This window comes from Gopherus evgoodei, chromosome 6 (genome assembly GCF_007399415.2).
Source record: "Gopherus evgoodei ecotype Sinaloan lineage chromosome 6, rGopEvg1_v1.p, whole genome shotgun sequence".
NCBI lineage: Eukaryota > Metazoa > Chordata > Testudines > Testudinidae > Gopherus > Gopherus evgoodei.
In genome coordinates, this window is record NC_044327.1 from 32980732 (window position 1) to 33004049 (window position 23318).

Here is a 23318-nt window from a genome sequence, read left to right on the forward strand (position 1 = left end):
TTTTTTCAGATTTTTATGGTTAGTTATCTTTATCAAGGGACAGACAATTTTGGATTTTTGGGGAGCCTAAACAGGACCCACTAATTAGGAATTCAATAACTACTGTAAGAACTCTGTTCTTTAGAAAGATCCCCTACACCCAGACCAGAAGAATGTCTGTGCCCATGCTCCAACAGCAATAACAATGATTCACCTGTAGTTCTGCAAAGTTGACATTTACACTGGTGCACAGCATGTTGAATGTAAATGGAGCAGAACAGGCTGAGCTTAGCAAAAAGGAATATCAATCCTTAGTTCCCCTTCAAGGGGTTCTTTAATAGTTTGATTATTCTCTCCATTTAGCAAAGAACATTGTGGTTTTTTTTATCCCCCACGATCACATTTTAATGCTTTTCTTCTCAATTAAATTTGAGTGAATGCCACATGCTTGGATTCTGGACACATCCAAGGGTAATAAAGAAGTTACATAAATAGAAAGAGAGGTCTGCTCTAAATGTTATCAGTGGTGTCACAAGAAACCCAACATATTTCTGCTAGAATAAAAACATTTACCTTTGTTTTTATTTTTTCTGCATTATGGGCTAAGAACAAATTGAAAATTAAAATAATTGCATTGTAAACTGTTCACTTTCTTCCCCTTTAGGTGAAGAGATTCAGCAACTGTGTATTGAACTTGCAGTGACCCAGGCTCAGTCATCTCAGAATGCTGCAATGCTCCTGGGGATGTGGGTCGTACCACCTCTAGTTTACAGTCTTAGCGTATGTATGATATCAGCATTAAGCTCCAGAAGGCTTATGAATCCTCTGTGTCCTCTTTTCTGTGTACAAGTTTCCTTACACAGGACAGCACATCTTAATCCTGCGCATGTACATGCTTACTATTCCAGCCCTGCATTTCATCCAAACAAAAAGTGACATTTGTGCAGAAGTTTCTAAAAGTTTTGTTACATCAGCAGATGGCTTTTAATGGCTCTCTGAAATTACTTATACCAGAGACTTCAAACTCAAGGCAGACTTGAGACCTTCCATCACCTATCTATGTCAGTTATTCATCTTGCTTTCCTTCCCTCTGTTCCTCTAAATTAATCCTTATACAGTTGAAAGGGTAATCTGGGTTAGCATCAAAATTGGTGATATCCTCAGATGAAAAGTGGGAATCAAGTTGTGGAAATTCAGCATGGGCTCTACAAGGCCCCCGGCAATGCATGAAATTAGTCCTTTAGAAATCCTGCAAAATTCCATATCAGCCTTAGCTAGGGTGAAGAATGTAGTTCTGATGGAGCTGTGCTGATCTACATCAGCTGAGAAGCTGGCTCAGAATCATTAGAAGAAAATTAGAAGAAAATCCTGCTAGTTTTAGTCTATGATCCTCCAGTTCTCCATGGTTTAGTGAACTGGTAATCCGCTAGAGTTGGTAAAGATGTTAAAAGTTCTGGGATTTGGTTTAGGTGTTTGTCACCAGTAAGGAGAAGACTTGAGTTTGAGCCTTTCATTTCTCAACAGAATCTGCAGGCCACAAGGGCAGTGCATTCAGCTCCAGAAAGTGGAGAGTTTAGCATCATTCTGAAAATTAAGAAGCAATCTTGAAGAGGTTTGGAGTACACTGCTTCTGCACCTCTCTGCCAAAGAATTGTACTGGGTTGTGCATTTTGTGTAGAATGGGCCAAGAGTTCTGCTGGAAGGCCACAGTTGTACTCTGACTGATAAAACACAATCCTCAGTATGTGAGAGAACCTGAGGAAAACTTAACAGATCACAAGTGATTAAATTACTGCTTCAGCTAGTGTTCCTAGGCATATGGTAATACAAATAATAAATAATAACAATATTAAAGAAGTGAGAGAAGCATCTAAAGTTATTTGGGATGAAAAAAATTCCAAAGTGCTTCAAGTCCCAGGGACTTCAGCACTTCTGAAAAATTTACGCTTTGTCTATAGCTGAGGGACGATGGAGGTTTCATTTTAAAACTAAGAGAAGGTGGAGTCCAAATTTTTTAGCATAGAAGAAGAGAGAAACTGAGTCACTGGTAAATATCTTCTACTTTCTGCTATAAATCATATGGGAAGATTAAGTTCTGTGTACTGTACTCTAGAACCATTTAAAACTTTCCAATTTTGCCTCCAATGTAGTAAATCCTCACTTAAAGTCATCCCGGTTAACATTGTTTTGGTGTTACGTTGCTGATCAATTAGAGAACATGCTTGTTTAAAGTTGTGCAATGCTCCCTTATAACATTGTATGGCAACCACCTGATTTGTCCACTGCTTGCAGAAAGAGCAGCTGCTTGGAGCTGTCTGGTGGAGGCTTGGAACCAGGGTGGACCAGCAGCCCCGCTATCAGCTCCCTGCTCCCCTAAGTTCCCTGTGTGGCAGCTGGCCAGCAGGCTATAATTTGCCAGCAATTCAGCTGTCCCTCCCCCCAGTGCTTTGTGCTGCTCCTGCCCTCTGCCTTGGAGCTGTTCTCGGGAGCCTCCTGTTTGCTGTGCGAGGGGAGAGGGCTAATGTCAGGGTGTCTCCCTCCCCCCTGCTCCTGCACCGCACTTACCCCATCTCGATGTGTGAGGAGGGACCACATGACAGGGCTCAGGACGGAGGGAGCTTCCTGGGAGCTATCTCAACTTGCTGATCTATTTAAAAAGGCAATGTACTTAGAGTGGGGTTAGCCTACTGAAAGGTGCAGTGTGCATCTCTCTCACACAGGGTGTGTGGGTCTGTCTCTGTTAGTCATGCTGTCTCCCCTCCCTCCATTCATCTGCCTTGTAAAGTGTGTGAGGCTACATTAACAACAATGGGTTAACCCTTGAGGGCTCAGCCAAAAGCTAGTTCATCATTTAGCAGCAAAGGCATTCCCTGGGAAATAGCCCACCCTCTGACTTCACCACCTCAACCAAGCTTCACAGTCATCATCGCTGTGTACAGTACTAAATTGTTTGTTTAAAACTTATACTGTGTGTGTGTGTGTGTGTGTGTTTTGTATATATATAAAATATAATCTTTTGTCTGGTGAAAAAAAATTCCCTGGAACCTAACCCCCTTTATCTACATTAATTCTTATGGGGAAATTGGATTCGCTTAACATCGTTCTGCTTAAAGTAGCATTTTTCAGGAACGTAACTACAACGTTAAGCGAGGAGTTACTGTAACTAGTTAATGTTACGTCGATATTAGTAGTATTCCCTATGCTTAGTAAAAGGAAGCACATTAGGAATACTGAGATAATAGTATTAATTATCTAAGTTAGGAGCAAAGACTTTGAGCACAACCAATGTCCAGTAATGCCTTGTATTTGCCCTTCAGATGAAAACCAGGAAATATCTTTTTACTTCTTTGCCCCTATGGATGAAACATGTTGCAGAAGACAAACTGCAGACTTTTATGGAAGTGTTTTTAGTACAGCATTTTGAAACAAAGAAGCACCCAAAAAATCCTGAGCTTTGCCAGAGTATCTTACAGGGACTCAGCCAGGCTATGAAACTTCCAAACCCTGCCCAATACTGCTGGAATCTTCTGTGCCAGGCTGCAGAGAAAATATTTGAGCTTTTGCCAGAAGAGATTCAGGTAAGAGAAGTAAATATTCACATTCTAGTACAGAATTTTAAGGGTTTGGTTTTTTAGGGTAGGGAGGGTTTAGGGAGCAAGGCTGGATGGAGGGATAAAAAAGCCACTATAAGATGTTTGCCTGAGTTTTCCGCAGCTGGCAAAAACTCCCCCTTCCCCCCCATGAAATCTGTATTGAGCCATTGGATTTAAAATTTGATGCAGGAATTTTGGGTAAATAATCTAATACCATTCTGGTGAAAATTCTTTAGTTATTCTTTAGAATATGGTAAATTGTAGTGGACTGGAGTGGACTTTGCCTAGCAAATAATGAGGCAATTAAAAAAAATAAAGAATTTGTACTGAGGTAAAATAATTGTTGAAATGGAAGCAGAGAATAATCGGGGGGGTGGGAATAATTTTAGACAGAAAATTTCTCACAGTGACAAATTCCTTGAGAACAGCAAACAGAAAATACACCAAAGGAAAAGCACTTCTCTTTAGAAGTTTCCATTTTGTTGTTTTTGTTGAATGTATTTCATTTTACTATTTAAATCCACCATAAATGCAAAATAAGTGATATATTTTCCAGCTTCATTTTTATTTAGAAACTTTATTAAATGATCCAAATGAATAAAAAGGCTCCTAGGTTCTTCATTACTTTAATGATATTAAAATACAGTTATCCATGTATAAACACACACATTTTTTTTCTTTTTCCAGAGAAGTGAAGTGGAGATGTATATTGAGGTAGCAAAATGCCTCTCAGAAATGGCAGATGCAGAGGTTGACCGGATTGCCCAGTTCTCCAAGGTAAACGTGTTTCATTCTAGGCTTCTAGAACTCTCCCTAACACTTGTTTATGTGTGGGATGAAGACTCACTGTATCGTTTTACACGTCACGTAGAATATTTTAACACCTCTCAAATACTGATTAATGTATCCTCACATCAACCCTGTGTGGAAATGTCATTATCCTCAATTTACAAATGGGAAACTGAGGTAATGGGGAAAAACTCCTATTGACTTCAGTGGGCTTTGAATCAGGCCCTAAATGGCTCCCCCAAATTCAGACAAGTCTGTAGCAGGTCAGTAACAGACACTAGGTCTCCTGAATCCCAGTCTAGTATTTTAACCACAAGACCCCCTCCCTCTATACATCAGCCATGTGGGTTACAACCAATGTTGTAACCCACTGCATCTGAATTCATGAATCCTGGACACAGTTGCAAAATTGAAAAATTATATTGCAATTTTTGGATTTCACACTTGCCAGTATTATAGATTTATCACACTGTATTTCAAATGTGTTCAAAATATTTTATGATGGACAGGATGGCTGAGGAGGATAATGAAATATAAAGCTTTCCAACTCCAGATCACTTGCTCAAATAGAGTTGAGATTGATAGTGATCAGAAGTTATGATCTGGTGATGAAGTGACCTCAGTGGAATGAGTTGGTGATCTCAGATCAAGCCCCCTTATATGCAAGTGTCCATATCACATAACCACCATGGTACCCTTGCTGGCAGACTCTGTTGAGAGCAATCCAAGAATTTAAACAGGTCTTTGAAACTGAACTATCCTTTTACTATGAGGTTAGTCCCTTGGGGTCAGGATGAAGTCACATTGGAAAAGCAGCGTGAGAAAATCTGCATTGCTGCAGCCCATGTTGTTCCTGTCTTGTGCAAATAAGACTTAAACCAGGATTGTCACATTGACCCCTTCCATAAGCATTAATCATTGTTTACAAGCATAGGCACAGTCTGATTGTACCAACTTATGTGCATTTCATGTGCTATTATATGATCCCACATGATACGTATTATATACTATATCCTGTCCAATCCATTTAACCTCCCCCACCCCAAAAAAAGAAAGAAATCAGCTGGCTTAATGATTGAAGGATTCCTCCCATCTCTGTACAGAGACACGTAGTATCTTTTACTGTTGTCACCCAGGAAGAATGTTTTATTTTAATCAAGTTTTTGTTGCTTTTGCAGAACAATATAGAAAAGGTCACTTTCATCAAAGTGTATTTAGTTTCTCAAGGCCGACTGTCTTTGTTGAGCTTGAATGATGTGATTGGTATTGCAGTAAGATGCCAGCAGAAAGAAACTATTACATGGATGTTGTTTCATAGTTTCTACCATGCCCGAATTGTAAGCCATGAAAACACAGGTAAGGCCACACTGAAGGAAGAAGTGAAAAAGCTTAATGAATCTGCACATATTATTTTAAATAAGAGTTTTGGTCCAATCAGTCTTTCTAGGTGCGTTATGTATTATTTCTGAAGTATTATAAATGGATGTGAGGATTTATAGACCAAAAACACAAGGTCACTGCTCTCCAAAATTTAAAGTCTAACTTATACAAATACAAATGGATAGAAGTTTAAATAGAAAGGACTTCAGACGTCATCCGTGTTTGAAGGATTTGCAAAAGTGCTGTATTTGATTGAAATAAGGGAGGTTAATTAGTATGTAAGAAGTGAGATGCATGAAAGCAAATACAAAACTAAGAGTAGCAGGAGATGGTAAAAGGAGCAACTGAGAAGGAAGGAAGCTTGCTAGGAAGGAAGGGAGTACACACCCCCAGTACTCGTGCTGAAAGTAGTTGGTGTTTTGTTTGGATAAAGAAGGCAGGGATGTGTTTTGAGTTAGCCAGGTCTGATTGATGAAAAGTGTGTGATTGGTCTTGGTAGCTCTTACAAACACTCAGTGAGGCAGTTATAGGGAAGGAGTGTTCTAGTCATATTGAATAGTTATATGGTGGTCTGCCTTTGGGTACGGGGAGGCTCCTTAAAGCACTGAGACTAGTTGATTAGGCATATAGCTACTCTATTAATTGTATTGGTCAAATCTGCACTGGAAGAGGTTTTACACACCACTTCTTATACTCCCCAGATTCTTTCCCAACATGCACTGGACTCAACGCAAAGCCTAGATTTATTTGATTGGGGGTGATCTCTTCTGTGTTAGTGTTGGAATGTCATGATCAGGAATCTATATGGGATGTCCACAGAGCAGATATCTGCAGGATGGAATTATTATGAAAGATTATTTTTTCATTATCTTTTTCCATGTATTGTTTTTAGTTTGATAGCTTTAGGGATTGTTACAGCCACATTGTCTGTGTTATAATGTGAGTTTCAGCTGTTATTATTAAGGTGCCTATATGCCTTTTGGCATCGGCACACAAAAATTAAATGTTATAATTGTTGCTATTATTCCTCCTCTGGCTTGCTGTTTGATTGTTATGTTGTTTCCTGGCACTTTCTTTTTAAAGAAAAAGGAGTATTTACTATCATTTATGTAAGACAATATTCTTTTTCTTACAGGAGTATTGAAAAGAATGGACTGGCTGTTAGAATTGATGAGCTATATCAGAAATGTTGCTTACAAGTCAATACCTATACAAAACCTGGATCTTAAAGAGGTACTTGCTGTGAAAATATGTAGCTTTCAGAAAAAAATGGTTTCTAGTGTAATTTATGTCCTTTCTAAGGAACAAGTATTCCCTCACTTTTTATCTTTTAGAATAATCTCCATTTATCTCCATAAGGAAAATCACTGATTGTCCTCAAAAGGTTTTTAAAATGTACATATATTTAAAGTCTCTTAAGTGAGTCTAGCACCTAACCTGTGAGAACAATGACAGAGAATGAAAGAAAACTATATCGTGTAGAACTCTATACACTTGGAACTGTTAAAAGGAAAAGCTCCTTTATAGTATGTTAATTCATCTGTGGCATTCATTATCCCAGTAGGTCAGAGTACTGCAGCGGCATTTTTTTTTACAAGGGTTGAACAGTTCAGGGCTACCAATATTATTTGTAGTTATGCTTGCTAAGATACTTAAATCTCATGCTTTGGGGCATCATTTGATTGCTGCAGACATCAGAAAGGAGCCTCCTCCCTTGCTATATAGCATAGCATTATTAGCCATGTGCATTATGGAGGTGAGCAAGTGGCTAATCATCCTGGAGCACCAGCTGCATGGAACAGGATGCCGGACTTGCTGAAATGCCTGTCCACAAGCATTATTTTCCAGTGTAGATAAAAAAAATGAATAAGTGCATTACTAAAGAAGTCTGGTTCAGAATTGTTTCCATTTGCTTCCCTTGCTTTAAGGTTTGTAATTTTAAAATACTGTTGTACTACTTTAAAGTGCAAAAGCCAGACCATTAAACTGTCTTTAGTCTTTCTCTCTCAAAGTTTGAGTATTCAGTTGCCTAGGATTTATCCTGGAGAATGAGATGTTATAACATTTTTTTCTTCTTTATTATTTAACTAATGAACCAAACTTGTCTTTTTCCTGTTTAGGCTGTAGACTTCCTGTTGTGGATATTTGCAGTTTCTGTGGTTGCCTGGGCTGACCATGCTACTCCACTACTGCTTGGCCTCAGTGCCAGCTGGTCGTCATGGAAACACAAAGAAGTATTACCAGAATTGTCTGCAGATGATTTTGGCAAGCATCCAATTGAAAAGCTCTCTGTGCAGGAGACTCTTACTCTCCTTCCAAACAGTGTGCAGCTTTTGCTGGCTAAAGAGCCTTGGAAAGAACAAACACAAAAGGTAAAGCTGCACATAATTTACTTTCTAAAGGCCCAATCATGCAAGATGCTAAGCACTTTCTGAGGGTAACAGATCACCCTTGGTTCTCAGTGGAGTCAGCTCGGCTCTTATATGAGGCAGCTGTTATATCCTCTATATCTACTGCATCTGACTCAAGCTCTCATTTTTCTTTATCGCAGTCAGATAGGACTTACTTAAAAACATGCCCTTAAATAAAGTCAGATGCAAGTTGATAAAGAACACTTAAGGGTTGGGTGTTTAACATTAAGTAGGTTTACTTAGGGGGAGGAGTGTGTGCATGTGCATACTTGCTCCTGCATGTGGCTAGTTCGGCATGCAAACATTTAGGGGCAGATCCTCTACCAGTGGATGATCTCTCCTCCCCCCCCCCCCCCCCCAGTTTATTGTGCACATCATTTACTTGCAAGCCTAAATTAGGTATGCATAAGCGTGTGTGTGAGATTGTATGTGCCTAGCTTGGCAAATCTGGCTTGAGTTTCCGGTAATGTATAGAAATGGTGATCTCTGTACATTGACATTTAATTATTTTAAACAAACATGTATGCATTAAGGACTGGACCTTGTCTTTTTTGCATGCGCAAAACTCCCACTGAAGTGAGAGTTTGGAGGGTGTGAAGAATGCAGAACTAGGCCATTAAGGTGCAAATTTTTAATTAGGTTTTAATAAAGCATTTGAAAAAATAAACCATCCAGATGTATCTGAAATATTGTATTCTCGTCTAGGCAACATACGTTTCCAGAAAGACAACAAAAATTGGAGGAAAGTCAGAAAAAAGTGATTAAAAATTATGTGGGTGCTGAGGGCATTGACTTTGGGAAGTCTGGCTAAGGGTATGTCTGTGCAAAAAAAAAAAAAAAAACAACCCACAGAATAAGTCTCAGAGCCAGGTTCAACCGACTCTAACTTGTGAGGCTAGCACTGGGGGCTAAAAATATCAATGTAGATGTTCTTGCATATATTGGAGCCTGGTCTCTGTCTCTGAGACCCATTCCCTTTGCCAGGTTAAAGAGACCAGGCGCTGGCCCGAGTGAGAACATCTACTGTGGCGGGGGGGGGGGTTAGCCCTGTAGCATGAGCCTCATGAGACTGAGTCAGTTGACCCAGGCTCTGAAATTCACTACTGTGGTCTCTTTTTGCGGTGTAGTCAGGGGCAGCTCTATGTTTTTTGCTGCCCCACGCACGGCAGTCAGGTGGCCTTCAACGGCACGTCTGCGGGCGGTCCGCTGGTCACGCAGATTCGGCAGCATTTCTGCAGGTGATTTGCCAGTCCCATGCCTTTGGCATACTTGCTGCCGAATTGCCGCCAAAGGCTGCCTGACTGCCGCCCTCACAGCGACTGGCAGGCCGCCTCCCATGGCTTTGCGCCCCAGGCACGCACTTGCTGCACTGGTGCCTGGGGCTGCCCCTGAATGTAGTCATACCCTTACAGACTGATAAAGGAGGATGGGTGCGGATATTTGGAGATGAACTATTTACTGTGCTTGCTGTGCAACAAAGTAGTATAATTGGGGATAATGGGATGAAGGGAAATGTCCCCAGAAAGCAAAATTCAGACCGTCAAGCAGGATCTTGTGACAGTATGTTGTAGTAGGATATATTAAGCTGTGGAAGATTCTTCCAAGGGAAATGGTGGAAACTGCATTGCTTGGAATATTTAAAACTAGACTGAACCAAATATTTGAACATATACTAAGTGACCAATTCTGCATTGACGGAGAGAGGCACTGAGTGACATCATACTTTTTTCCATCTTTTATTACTGTGGTTCTCCAGCTTCTCTCAATCCATCCCAGTTCTGCAGTGTTTTATTTATTATTTTGCATGTCCACTGTTTTAGCTGGTGTTTTGCCTGAGCAAAGTTCAGAACTTTATTAACTGTTTTCTTAAGCAATTTTGTATATTTCCAAAACACAGTGTCAGCATGCCTTGCAAACAAAATATCAGGTCAGCCAAATGGCTCCCTTAAAACACTGCTCCTTTTTTGCCCTAATGTCTGTCCCATTCCACCCAAGGCTGATGATTAAAAACTTAAGTAACAGGTGTGCAAACAAATAGCCTTTGAAAAATAATTATAAAATCTAACATTCGACAGTAACTTTTGCCCTTTGACATGAAAGCAGGCTTTAAACTGCAATCTAGTTCTAAATCTGTTTTACACCCGTAACAATTTCTAATAGCTTAACAATGATTTTTGAAAAAAATATAAACCTAGTGACTCTCATTTTCTATTTGATTTTTTTCTCTGCACCAATTCTGAGTTACTACTTTATAGATTTAATAGTAAGACACTGAATATTATATGTCCATGTTAGGAATGAACAGCAATATTCAGCAGCAACCAAATACATGTGTTGGGAATTCACTGATCAAAGACCAGTATCATCATTGAAATAGGCAATAGTGAGGGCTTGCCTCATTTTCATACTGCAAAAAGAAATAACTTTGATAATCACTCAGATAATTCCTGTACTGTTGTGTTAAATTAAATACTAATGGACTGTTGTAATGCAGTGAAGGGCAAACTCCAGCTTGGGTGGATTTGCCATTCAGTCCAGATATACTGTAGCTAAACTTGAGTAGGATGCATGTCTTAAGCCAGTTTGGTCAGAGAGAATTTCTGGGGTTCTGATATGGACATTCTTTTAATGTACAACTGCTATTCATTTTAATCTTAGTTTGTTGACTGGCTGTTTAATATAATGGAGAGCCCTAAAGAAGTGCTATCTGAATCCTCCAGAGACATGTTGAAAGGTAATGTATTTCTGATATTGTTTATTCCTGTATTTCCTTCAGCACAGGAAAATAGCATTAGTCTGTTAAAGAAGCAAAATGTTTGTACGTTAACAACATATGTTGATGACAGAACTACATATTGGCTTTAAGATAACCTCCACAAGCAAATAAACATTCTTCTCTTTTTAAATCCTTTTTTAGATTGTTTGATCCCTCATTTTATCTCCCACTCACCATGCAACAGAAAATCCAGATAGTATGTGTTGCTCTCAGTTTTAGCATAAAATAGCATCAAACACCAAAAGCTTTGTTAATGTCCAGTTAAGGTTACTGGCATATATCAATGGCTTGAGTACATGTTATTTTTAAGGAAAGTTAGAATTACAAAAAATATATATATATTTTAAAAAACTTCAAGTGTTAGTGCAAGTTTTGTTCTGCATTTCCTAGTGTGTCATTGTTCTGGGAAGACCAGTAATCCAATCAATTAATGTGGCCTTTAATCTTTGACAGCCAGTTCAAAATTATTTAACCCTGTGTAACCTGGCTAATCCTAAAGAGTGTAAAAGTGCTTCAAGACTAACCATTTTCCTGAAGTTTTTTCAGTGTGCACCCGGGGATGCTTTTGCAAGGACTGGGAAGTGTTTGTAGTGGCCACGAACAGGTTGGGTTCCATGGGAGGAGCAAATTGTGATATGACCAAGCTGCCCTTGCTAGAAATGAGACACACTTCCTTAGCTAATCCCTTTCATAGTGTCCTGCGATTCATATGGAAGCAACAGGGGGCTTGGGGAGTAGCAGGGAAGAGCAGGGAATTAGCAAGAGGAGAAGGAGATGGGAGAAAAGTTAATAATTATTATTATTTTGTATTGTGCTTGTGCCTGGAGACCCTGGTTCAAGTACCATCCCCCTTGTACTAGCTTCTGCAAAACTCTGAAAACAGCCAATGAAAATAATATAGAAATAATTGTGATACAGGTGATTCTTGTACTTTACTATACAGTGTGTACATAATCATGTGACTTGTCCTTGTTTTCTCAGCTACACTTCTGGCTTTGAGGTTTCTACCAGAGTTCAAGAAGAAAGCAGTATGGACTAAGGCTTATGGTTGGTAGCCACAAGACAACATCATTCTCGTATCTGACGGCCCTTAATACTGAGAGAAAAATGCATAGCAGAAATGTTCAGTCATCAATAAGTGTCATTCCGAAGAAATTTTACACTATGAAGTATTATGGGATTTTCTTCCCCGGGATTCAGAGAGTAGAAAAGTCATTTGGTTTGACTGGTCAGTAGGCTGTCTCCTATCCTGAGCTGTCTTACCCTAGTATGAGGACAAGCTTTGGGCTACATTTTGAATGTGAGTTAGAAATCTGAATTTCAGAGGTAGTGAAAGCTGCAGACAGCAGAAAGACGCCTTTCTGTAATAGGTGGAACCTTTATATGAATAAGTGAAAAAATTAAAAACAAATCTTGCGAAACTGTTGTTTGATGTGGTGTATTTATTGGAAGGCACAACATTTCTTTTTTTCTGGCTTTTTAATTAGCTTTCATTTTAACTGACAAAATTTTGTTAACATGATTCCTCCATATTATAACATTCATCATCCAATGTTGTTGTTATACCATGAACAACACTATTTTTATTATAGTAGCATAGTTGCCAACCTTGTAACGATTTTACCAGGGACACTTATCCAGGTAAGTGTGGGATCTGGGTGTTGCTGGGTACATTTTGATGAATTTCAGGTTAATTTAATCATGAATATTCCTTTTCAGGGCCTCAGAAAATTAGGATCTGGATAATTTTCCAGAAGCTTGGATGCTTTTCAAAACCTATGGAGACCCCATCTTCCTTACACACAGTGTTCCATCTCCCCACATTTCCCAATAATAGCCTTCCCCTACCTCCAAAGATGCCTTCAACTTTTGGGGTGTGGGGGGAGGGAGAGAACAGCAGGTTTTTTCTACCTTTGCCATGTTAAAAAGAAGATGGCACGTCTGTTCTCTCCTCAGCATCTTAGTGTCTCTGAGAGGACATAGGATTTCTTCTCTCTTTCCTTCTCTTTTTCCCAGCAAGCATATGGAGCTACTCTTATTGGCGAGCCCATTTTCTCACATCCCTCTAAGCTCCTTCATTCCTCCTGCTATTGAAATCTTATTTCTCTCTTCCTTTTTTCTAATGTTACCTTCCTGGCTTTGAGCCCTGCCACTTATAAGTTCCCTTTCTGAATCTTAATATTGTCCTGGTCCCACTTCTTACCTTTAACCCATTTGTGTGTCTCACCATTTAGCTCCCTATGTCTTCAACTTAAATAGGGAAATTATACCCCAATGCAAGGGTCCACACAAGATGGAGATTAAAGAGAAGCGTAATTGGTGCTAAGGTTCTTGAAGAAGCCCCCTCTGCACTGGGGCAAATGTCATCTGTAACTGACTGACTAAGTAATCCCATACTGGTCCCTAGTGTCTACTGCAGTGACCTCAATCAGAGCAGTGTGTAATTTAGTTATCCTAGATATGGTGGTTTTCCCAGTTAAGTATTCATCTTCATAGTATGCCACAGTAGTATCTTTATTTTCTTATTTCTATTCCCAGTTTAGTATTCTTAACAGTGGAAATGAATGAATAAATCTTCTATGTCTGCTATTTACTTCTCTTAACCAAGACCCTTTAACCAGTGAGAATCGGGTATGGTACTTGTGTATGCTTTATATTGCAGTAGACCTATGCATTCTCAAGACATGTGTTTTCATTTTGGCTGTGTCTATACTTTGAGCTAGGGATGTGATTCCCAGCTCAAGTACACATACTCATATGAGGTCTCATCGAGCTAGTGCGAGTATAAATAGTACTGTAGCCTTGGCAGCGCAAGCAATGGTGGCATGGCTCCACTATACTGTGTACATGTACCTGTGGGTTCAGGTGGGCTTGTACTCAGTATGGCTAAGCCATGCTGCTGTTCTCATTCTGATTGCTGAGAGCTAGTGCAGGAACATGTACATGAGCTGGGAATCACACCGCTAGGTCACAGTGTAGATGTAGCCTTTGTATTATCATTAACATGCCAGTAGTAATTCTTAAGAACCATCTAGACCAGTGGTTCTCAATCTATTGACAGTTATGGGCCACATATATAGCTCTCTGTTATGTGGGCCGCATCCGCACAATATATATACTATCCATATGGCCCTGAGGATGTCATAGGGGTCGCAGTTGTGTGCTGATTAGGCCACAGCTGGAGAACCACTGATCTAGATCATGAGTGCATGATTCATCAAATCAGCCTGTTAATTCTTTGCGTAGCTTGAGATTAACTGAACACACTTTTTTGAAGCTGCAAATGTGTCTGCGTTTTGAACACCTGGCCCACGACATCTTGCACCTTGCTAGTGCAGAATCAATGTTGACTGATATACACACTGTAAAACTGAAAGCCATTTACATGCTACAGGTGCCCGTGTGCAGATAAATCAGGTTTGGTAATTACTTCCGTCTTTTCAACCAAAGATTTTTTTTAAAATAGGTTTGCTATCATTCAAAATTAAAATAAGTAAATAAATTGCACAGATTAAAAATAAATATTCAGTAAGTAAATATGAATTTATCACACTGAAATACAATATTAGTGGTGGGATTTTATATATACGTGTGGTTCAGTGTAAAAACAGTGAATTAAATGGTAAACCTAATTGCCAGCACCAGCAACTACAGTAGGTCTGTGGATCAGTAACTTCCTACGCTAACAAACTTCAGCAAACAATTTCATTTTTGAATGCCTAAAGTTGGCTTAAGTTCAGATTTAGGCTCCTATATAAGAATGGCTTGATTCTCAAAAGCAGTCAATACTTTCAACTCCCTCTTCACTTGGCAGAGTGTGTGCAAAGTTCATCTGAAAAATAAGCCACTTGTTAGGGTGCCGAAACATAGACTTAAGGCAACTTACTTTAGCAATCTGAGTTTGAAAATTTTGACCAGACTACCATGTGAACAAAATGGAAAATATCAGCATTTTCCAACAAATGTTAGGGATCCACCATCATTTTACTCTTTCAGGATATGATTTATAAGGTGAGATTCTGGGCTGTGCTTCTAAGAGATGCAGCACAGAGCTCCCAGCCTGTGGAATGGGTTGGCAGGGGTGTGCTAAGTTCACTTTGATCCACCTTTTCTGCCCTTGTGAATCTGGGCTGCTCCAGAGGCTAAAGTGGCCTCAGGTGGGCTGTCTGCATTACAGCAGCATGTCCCCAGCTGGCTCTGCTGTCTGGAATCTCTGCTGGGTAACATGCTGCAGCCCTGCCTCTGATACTCCCTTCCCACACCAGGCACAGCTGCTACCCCAGGATTCTTAAGCGGGTCCTTTGTCTTCCTCAGATCCTGCACTGAGGGAATTCTCCTCTGCCCAGATAGCATGATCATTGTTAAAAACATCACATTTGCTTTTGTAACTAAATAACATTACAATAATATTTGCTCTATTTCCTAAATACAGGCAATACTATAATAGTTACCTCTTTTGTAAAGCGCTTTGAGATCTACTGACCAAAAGTGCTATATGTTAGCATACACACCACAATAATACCTGAATGCAAAAGCAAAGTGTTTAATGGTACCCACTCTAGTGTACTGTTCCCAGGTAATGTATAAGTTTACCTGTCTAAGGCTATGTCTACAGTACAAGCTAGGAATGTGATTCCTTTGTTCATGTACATGTATTCAAGCTAGTTCCAGCATAAATAGCAGTGTAACTGTGGTAGCACGGGTAGGGGCAGTTCAGATACAGCTGAGCTGCCTGGCTGTGGCTGTGGACTTGTCCTAGAGTCACTAAATCATCAATTTGAGATGCTCTTCCCTCATTGGTTAGTCAAATGTTGTCTTATGACAAAGGCATACTTAGGTTTCACTTTTTCAGAGTCTTAAATAGGTAAGAGAATTTTCATGACCCAAAGTGTTTTCATTTCACTCTTTAATCTGCTTCATTTTTTCTGTCTTTTATTCAAGCCCAAAGGGTGGTGGGGAATAGTACCAATGGGGAACAAGTCAGCCTATGGTTATTTCGGAGTAGCTTGTGCAGTCAGAGAAGTAATTTGTCCCCAAGGAAAGCGTATCCTATTTTCTTGCTTCTTCACATATAAGTAGTTCCCCACCTCATAGGACCAAATCCTAATTACTTTTGTTGCACAAGTAACCTCACTGACATCAATGGGACAATTCTCATGTGTGAGACAATCTGGATTTGGCCCACAGTTTATATAATCCATTATCTTAGTTTTAAAAGCAGAGTATTTCTTGGACTGACTATATCACACTTCAATGAGTTAAGTAAGAGTGAGTGTCTGTCTTGTTTCTTCAGTTCCAAGATAATCTGGATGTCACAGTTAAGAAAAACAGATCCTTCAATAGTGTTTACTGGAAATATATTAGAATCATAACTTCTACTTTAAATGCCTTCTAGGACTTGTAGTGAATAGACACTGTAACTGCATTTGTCACTTACATGTACTTTAAGAATCGGGGTGGAGGGGAAGTGGAGGAGGATGGGTTTTCTGTGAACAGTTTTACCTATTGGTATTTGTGTGAATGTGGCAAAATGCAGAACCACCAGCTTCTGCTTCATAATCTATTGCAGTTCCAGCAAATATGATAGTCGTACATCTGATTTACGTAGTCTAACAGGTGAGATAATGATAAAATACCACTGACATTTTACTCTGATATAAAATGCACAATCCATGCTACTGCTGCGATAGGAACCCATTATTAAAATACAGGAAATGCTGATATGATTTACATTTTTTGTCACATTTTGTAACCTGTCATTTTATGTTAGAAAAAGATAGAGTAACCTCTGAGGCCAAGACTTTAAAAAGTGACGGGAGATTTGAGATGCTTACATCTGAGTGCCCAATGTGAGATGCCTTAATGGGCCTCGTTTTCAGAAAGTGTGGAGCACCTGCCCTTGTAAATTCGGAACCTCTAAGGCACTCCCAGTTGGGTGCATAAGATCACTAAGCACTTGGTCTAAATTATTTCCACATAATGTGTTAGCATAGCATGTTCTAGAGCATTTTCCTCATTACAAGACAAGGTATCAGCTTAGCTCCTTTTCTCTTTGATGTAGCTGGCTCCTAGATGAGCTTTCCTTTCTGAGCAGAGGTATGTGGTGATGAAGTACATACCTAAATTGAAACATAAAATGTAAGTGCAGGGAAACAGACTCCAAAAGGCCCAGCATTTACCTAGAAAGTAGAGGTGGACCTGGACCTGCACCTGAAAACCCTAATGGGATGAATCCTATTGACCCAAATGGTCCTGTGGGTGGTCCCATTAAATCCACAGGAGTAAGGCTTTTCAGACAGGTTCTATATTTTTGTAGCTAACCACACTATATTTTTAGGTATCTGTCATTATATGAGAGATAATACCAGGACTAGGCATGGTCTTTGTGCAGCCAACCACTATTACTGGGGCCTTTGTGACAGCCCTTTGTGCAGCTGTGGTGCAATGGAGACGATGACGCACATTGTCGATGAATGTCTGCTGACTAGGTTCAGCAGTGGCCTAGAACTGTATCACACCACTGAAGATGCCATCACTTGGCTAGATGACTGTGCACCCGCTCAATACATTATATGAGACCTCAGTAAGTAAATTTAGCCAATGCAGGTCCTGAGACATTTTCCTGGAATCTTTAAAGCACACCTGCTTTATATAGGGTAATTATAATACTGCAGTTATTGCCATTACATTGATGCATAAGTACAGAGATATTTTTCCAGATTAGCAGGTCCACCCCACAGCCACCATCATGACTAGTGTCCTCATATTACTGGTCAAGGATTAAACAAGAATCTCTTATGAACCAGCCAACACTGTACTTCATCTAAAAGGTTAAATGAGTTTTTTAAAAAACAGATGGGCTCATGCTAGAAAAATAAGCACCCTTTACCCCAAATGTGAGGGGGTTCACATGGGGTCAGCCAGAAAGTTAGATGCAGACCCAAACATCTCCAAAGTGCAGGCCTGTTTGGATCCAGGATTTTGCTGTAACGCACAGTAACTGTAGATGGGGGAAACTATGAAGTTTGGATTTAGCTCCAAATCTTCTCAAGGCTGGAGGAGTTCTGGTACAGGATGTCAGACCTAGTTTAAAAGAACAAAAACGGGGGGCCTGATCTAATGCCCACTGAAAATCCATGGAAAGGTTTCCATTGACTACAAATAGTAGCAGAATCAAGAACTGACTCAGGACTCTCTGTTGAATTAACATCTATAATGATGAAGGTGGCTCAAACACTATATTCATTTCCCATTCACTTTTTTTCTTAATAGTTCTTTTCCCCACACTCCTTTTCTCTAGAAACAGATAATTCACTTCCAAATGGGACACTGGAATTCAGAGCAGCCAACTCCTGAGCAACATGAACTCCCCCTTAACACACAGCTGTCAATGCAGGAACTGCCTGTGAGAAGGCACAGCTTACAAAGAATTTTCACTGATTTGATTTTTACCTCCTCAGGCTTGTGAATTCCAGCACAGTGGCATTAAGATCCTGCTCACAAGAGATGAAAATCTTACCTACAAACAGCATTGCCAGGTACAGTTTTAGTATGTACGGGAAGTAGATCGATAAGGCAACTGGAAATGGTAGCTTGATTGAGTATGTGCCGAAGGATTCAAAATAAGGAAGTGATTCATAGATGGCAAATGCTGCAAAATAATGTTTTGATGTTTTTTAAAGCTGGAGTTATAGTAAAAGACTTATAAGTGAAAGACCATCTCTAAGAAAACTACATTTAAGGCATGAAAATGGGTATTGGTTTACTGCCTTATCTTGTGAAATGTAATCTGTATGAAACAGCATACTTGGCATGCATGCATGGCTTTACTTTTAATTCATTTTCTTGGGACTGAAGTTGTAATCATTTTGATAAAGAGGATTAGCAAATATTTACTTAGTCCTCATCTCTGCTGGGGTTTTCAGCTACAGGGATAGTGCATACACCTAGTCTAGGTACAGTAAACTGCTATAAGCCACAATGGTTTCATGCATAAGCTGGTTTCAAGTAGAGGTCAGCTGCACCAGTGCATTTGCCAGCTTTGTCTGCGCTTCGCACTGGGTGCCTAGAATTAAGCTACACCAACAATTGCAGAAAAGTGTCTGCATCCTAGGTTGATGTTCTGTGGCTTTTGTTGTGCTAACAAATTGCTAATTTTCCAGGAGAAAGGAACTGTCTTGTAAAACCCAAGAAAGAAACAGAGAAAGGGGAAAGATAGATGAAAGTGTGTAGATAAGACACATTTAAACCCCTTTACTCTTATTTCTCAAAAACACTCATCAAAATGATCAAACTCTACTGGGTGAGATTCAGAAAATAAGTAATTTGCCTCATGCCTACTACCTCCCTTTTACCTTTAGCCAGAATTGACAGGGGATATACTGGAATCCATAATGTGTAGTTCAGCCATGTCAAAGCTCCATAGTATGTTCCTGACACTGATAACATGCAGTAAGTGTATCTGAAATTTAAAAAAAAAAAAAAAAATGGGAACTTGTGTTTATTTTTCAAATGCAGATAAAATAGGAATGAATAAACATCTTACTCCTTAAAACAGTCACCTATACTGAGAAATCTGTGGATTCCAGATTCCTGTACTCTAATCGTGTGAGCCACTCTGATGGAATGCTGGACATGTGTTAGAGAAAAATTGCACCCATTTTATTTAGTGTCAAACTCTCATCGGAACCCGGAGACAGCCAACTTGCTGAAGCGTTCTTTTATTTGTGACTCTGGCATATGGTGGGGAGATGAAAATAACAATAATATGGTGCATTCTATATTGCACTTCTCATCATGGAGGTTCTCATGCAGACTAGTTTCCAATGTGCTTTCATATTGGTTTGTCAGAAAATAAGCTTCAGCTATGCATGTAACTTCAATGGGAGGCTCATACATGTAACAGATACTAAAATATCGTCCTTTGTAGTCATGTTTTTATATCAAATATAAACATGATTGCTAAATCATTCTTGAAGCAGGCTAGAAGTTGGATTACTGCCCTGGTTACAGATGGCACTACTGTTCAGTAAGAGGGCAGCCCCGCATCCTGGGGCCCAGAAATGCACATGGGAATATTTCCCTTATCTTCACTGTACAAAAAACTAAGGGTCAGAGTTAGTAACTACACAACATGGGTGTCGTTCTAAAAAGTTCTGAGGTGGATATAGGGACCCAGGAGAACATCAAGGACCTAGCAGCCCTCTCAGAAACGGCCCATCAATAAGTCTCCATATCCCAATTATGTGCACACTTGAATCTTCAGATGATTTAGTAGGAGGTTTAAAAAAGCCCACAGAGCCCCAAGTGTGAAGAAATGCAGGCTAATGCTTCTTAGAGACAGAACTCTAAGAATGTTTTGTTCCTCAGTCTGTGTTTCCATTCAGCATGTCTCCTTCTCTCTTTCTCCCTATAGGGTCTGGGAGTAGGATTTGGCCATCTCAGAAAAGTAAAATGGAAAATGGCTTATGTGTACTGCACAAGAATTCCAGAACGCTGGTAGATTGTCAGCTAAGTGGAATTCCTGCTGCTTCATAGGGGGGTTTCTTTCCTAGGGCTATATGGCAATTAGCAATCTCCTCTGAAATTGAAGTCATAATGGAACATCAGAACTCCAAGTTCTCTATGAGATTTGGTTTTTAGACTCTTGAGGTGGTCTCATTCTTACGGGCTTGTCTGAACTGAGTGACCCAGTAACTTTCTGAAGATTTGAGAGACTGGTTTGATCACATTTTTGGTCGGTTGAAAGGCCCTGCACTTGCTGTAGATCTCTAAAAAAGTGTGTTTAAGCCACCATTAGCTGGGACTGTTTCTAGCAGATAACACAGCCCTAAGCAAACTTCCTGGTGGCCTCGGTATTGGTAACTTTTTGTGAAATCCTGGATGGTACACCCGAGGGAAAAGTTAATAGGGAAAACTGTGCTGTACATTCTCCTCTCTCCCCTGATTTTTCAAATTTTTTTAAAGTAAACTTGCAATATAATACAAAAAGCAGATTGTGTACTTATTACTAAGCAAGAAAGATAAGATTTGTAGGAATAGGCAGAATTCACCCTCCCTGTGTCATTAGGCCTAATGCTCAGAAAACTTTGTATCTTTTAAGAATGTATCTATAACTGGTTGTTAGGCTATGAAAGAAGAGCCTCCTTCTGACTCTATACCAGCAAAGCATCCCCTTTTACTAGTGTGATCTTCGACACCATGCACAGTGGATCTACCAGTGCTGTGGCACAACACCACTGTACCACACTAGACGATCTGTCCCAAAATGTGGAACTGACTATCTAAGCCTTGACAAAACAGAATTCTGTAATTTCAGATAATAATGCTCTCTCAGATGCTCAGTCATAATCAGTAATTAAAAACAATATTCACATTCCCTAGAGAGTGGGAAATATTGAAAATAATTTAAATTTGATCTTTACAGAGTTGTTGTTTTCCTGGGGTTTGTCTCTAGTGAAATTTCTGTTATGTTTTCAAATATAGTTGAAGGAAATTCTCTTAAGGAGTAGATACTTCTCCTAAATAATACTTAATCATTCCTCAAGGAAAGTATATTATTAATTTACACTATATATTCAAACAATCCTAGTCCTTGATCTTCAGTTCATAAGAAAGACTTCATTCCTAGTAAACTCAAATAGTCACTATTGTTCTAGTGTTACACTGGGAGTGGTTTCCTGGACTTGCCCAGCTTGCTTAAGTCTTCTGTTCCTCAGGCATAAAAGTTACAATACATCCTAATATTCGTTTCTTTCTTTGCTATATAGGCAAAGGAGCATGTGCAAGAAGCTCCCTCTCCTTATGCCCCTGTACATCAGTTGAGTACAATTGCATTCCATTGGAACTCAGGAACTGCTCCATCTATACACCCCAAAACATTGGTGAGAATGTTGTGGCCCAACATCCTATATATACTAGCCCAAGGAAGTTGGTTGGGTGCAGAGGAGAGAGACGGCTGAACTACCAGAATTCTGACACATCACCTCCCACACAGGAAGTTGTGTCTTAAAGGCATAATAGAACATTTAATGAGTCCAACACAATCAAGTAGAGAGGGCTAATTTATCCATTACTGATTATGACTGTATGTGATGCAAAATCAGATTAAGTCGTGTGTGTATATATATACGCACACGCGCACACACACACACACACACACGCACACACACACGGTAAACCAACGAAGGAAAGGGAACTAGACAAAAGATATGTTCTCCATAGATATGAAGGAGGACTCCATAGAACTATGAAGTAAACTAGATTCAAAATATTTCTAAATCAATACTAGCAACATTTTACATTATCATTTAAACCATACATTTATGCTGGAGACAATACTATTATGTATGAGGTCTCATCCATTCACACATTCTATGGTTGCCATTATTTTGACCGTAATAGTTGTCTTTAAGGATTACAGTTAGTAATTACATATTGACAGTTCTATGCTGGAGTTTTTCATTGCTGTTTTCTTCCTTTTTCGCTTTAGCTGAAGAGTGCATTTTCATTGGGTTTTATTTTTATCTTTGAATCTTTAAAAATTAAAAAAAATGGGGGAGGAGAGAGGCATATGAATAATTAAAAAAAACAAAACACCTAGAACCCAAACAAATCTTCTTGATCCCATATGCCATTCATTTTCCTTCTCTAGCTCTCTCTTCATACCATACTTCTTTCAGCTACCTCTCCAATGCTGACCCTGGCAGCAAGGTCATCTCAGTACAAATAAATGAATTTTAAAGATGCAGTTAACAACGCATTCAAGGTGAAATTCATCCCTTTGCAGAGGACTGGCACAAGGGCTATGTGCTGCTTAAGTGCCACTTAAGCCTACAGGTCTTCCTTGATGTAAGTAAAGAAACTGAAATCCACAGGCACTTAAATGGCACTCAGGCAGCGCATAGCTCTTGCACTAGTCTTCTGCACCAGGATGAGTTTTATGTCCAATGCAAAAACTAATAGGGTGGGATTGTAAGTGGCTTAAGAACACACATTCCATTGGAAATCACCTGTAACTTCATACTGTGTAAATCTTTCTTCTATTCCCATGCTCTTTGCCTACTGTGATTTCTCCCTGTCATTTATATGCCCTATCTAGCCTAAACTTTCAGGTCATGGGAGCAAGAACTAGAAATTTTCCACTTAATGCATAATAATCAAAATCTTAATGAATGCCCTGCAGCTGTGAGTTACTATACTACAAGTCTTGTGTCTAAGGCTATGTCTACACTACAAGCTAGGGTGTGATTTCCCCCCTGTTCACACACCCATTTCCACTAACTCATTGATCTGGCACGAGTATAAATAGTAGTGTATCCACAGTAGCATAGGCAGCAGCAACAGAAACATGGCTGACCCATACACAGTATAAACCTGCCTGAAACTGGT

At 39.6% G+C, this 23318-nt stretch overlaps 2 protein-coding genes across 15 annotated transcripts in view; one reads left to right on the forward strand and one right to left on the reverse strand.

The window, feature by feature from the left end:
• FOCAD (focadhesin) overlaps positions 1-12343 on the forward strand; it is a 221207-nt gene extending 208864 nt beyond the window's left edge. For all 9 annotated transcript variants that reach the window (XM_030567748.1, XM_030567746.1, XM_030567747.1 and 6 more), the window contains 8 exons: positions 644-759; positions 3297-3557; positions 4260-4349; positions 5540-5717; positions 6877-6974; positions 7862-8113; positions 10811-10886; positions 11910-12343. In XM_030567748.1, coding sequence (XP_030423608.1) covers positions 644-759; positions 3297-3557; positions 4260-4349; positions 5540-5717; positions 6877-6974; positions 7862-8113; positions 10811-10886; positions 11910-11983 — 1145 coding nt within the window. In that variant the 3' untranslated portion in view covers positions 11984-12343. The remainder of the gene's footprint in view (positions 1-643; positions 760-3296; positions 3558-4259; positions 4350-5539; positions 5718-6876; positions 6975-7861; positions 8114-10810; positions 10887-11909) is intronic.
• A 7-nt stretch (positions 12344-12350) lies between these two features.
• Positions 12351-23318, reverse strand: part of HACD4 (3-hydroxyacyl-CoA dehydratase 4) — a 37909-nt gene continuing 26941 nt past the window's right edge. For all 6 annotated transcript variants that reach the window (XM_030567759.1, XM_030567758.1, XM_030567754.1 and 3 more), the window contains 3 exons: positions 19283-19389; positions 18448-18579; positions 12351-17047 (listed from right to left, as the gene is read on the reverse strand). In XM_030567759.1, the coding sequence (XP_030423619.1) occupies positions 16965-17047; positions 18448-18579; positions 19283-19389 (322 nt within the window). In that variant the 3' untranslated portion in view covers positions 12351-16964. The remainder of the gene's footprint in view (positions 17048-18447; positions 18580-19282; positions 19390-23318) is intronic.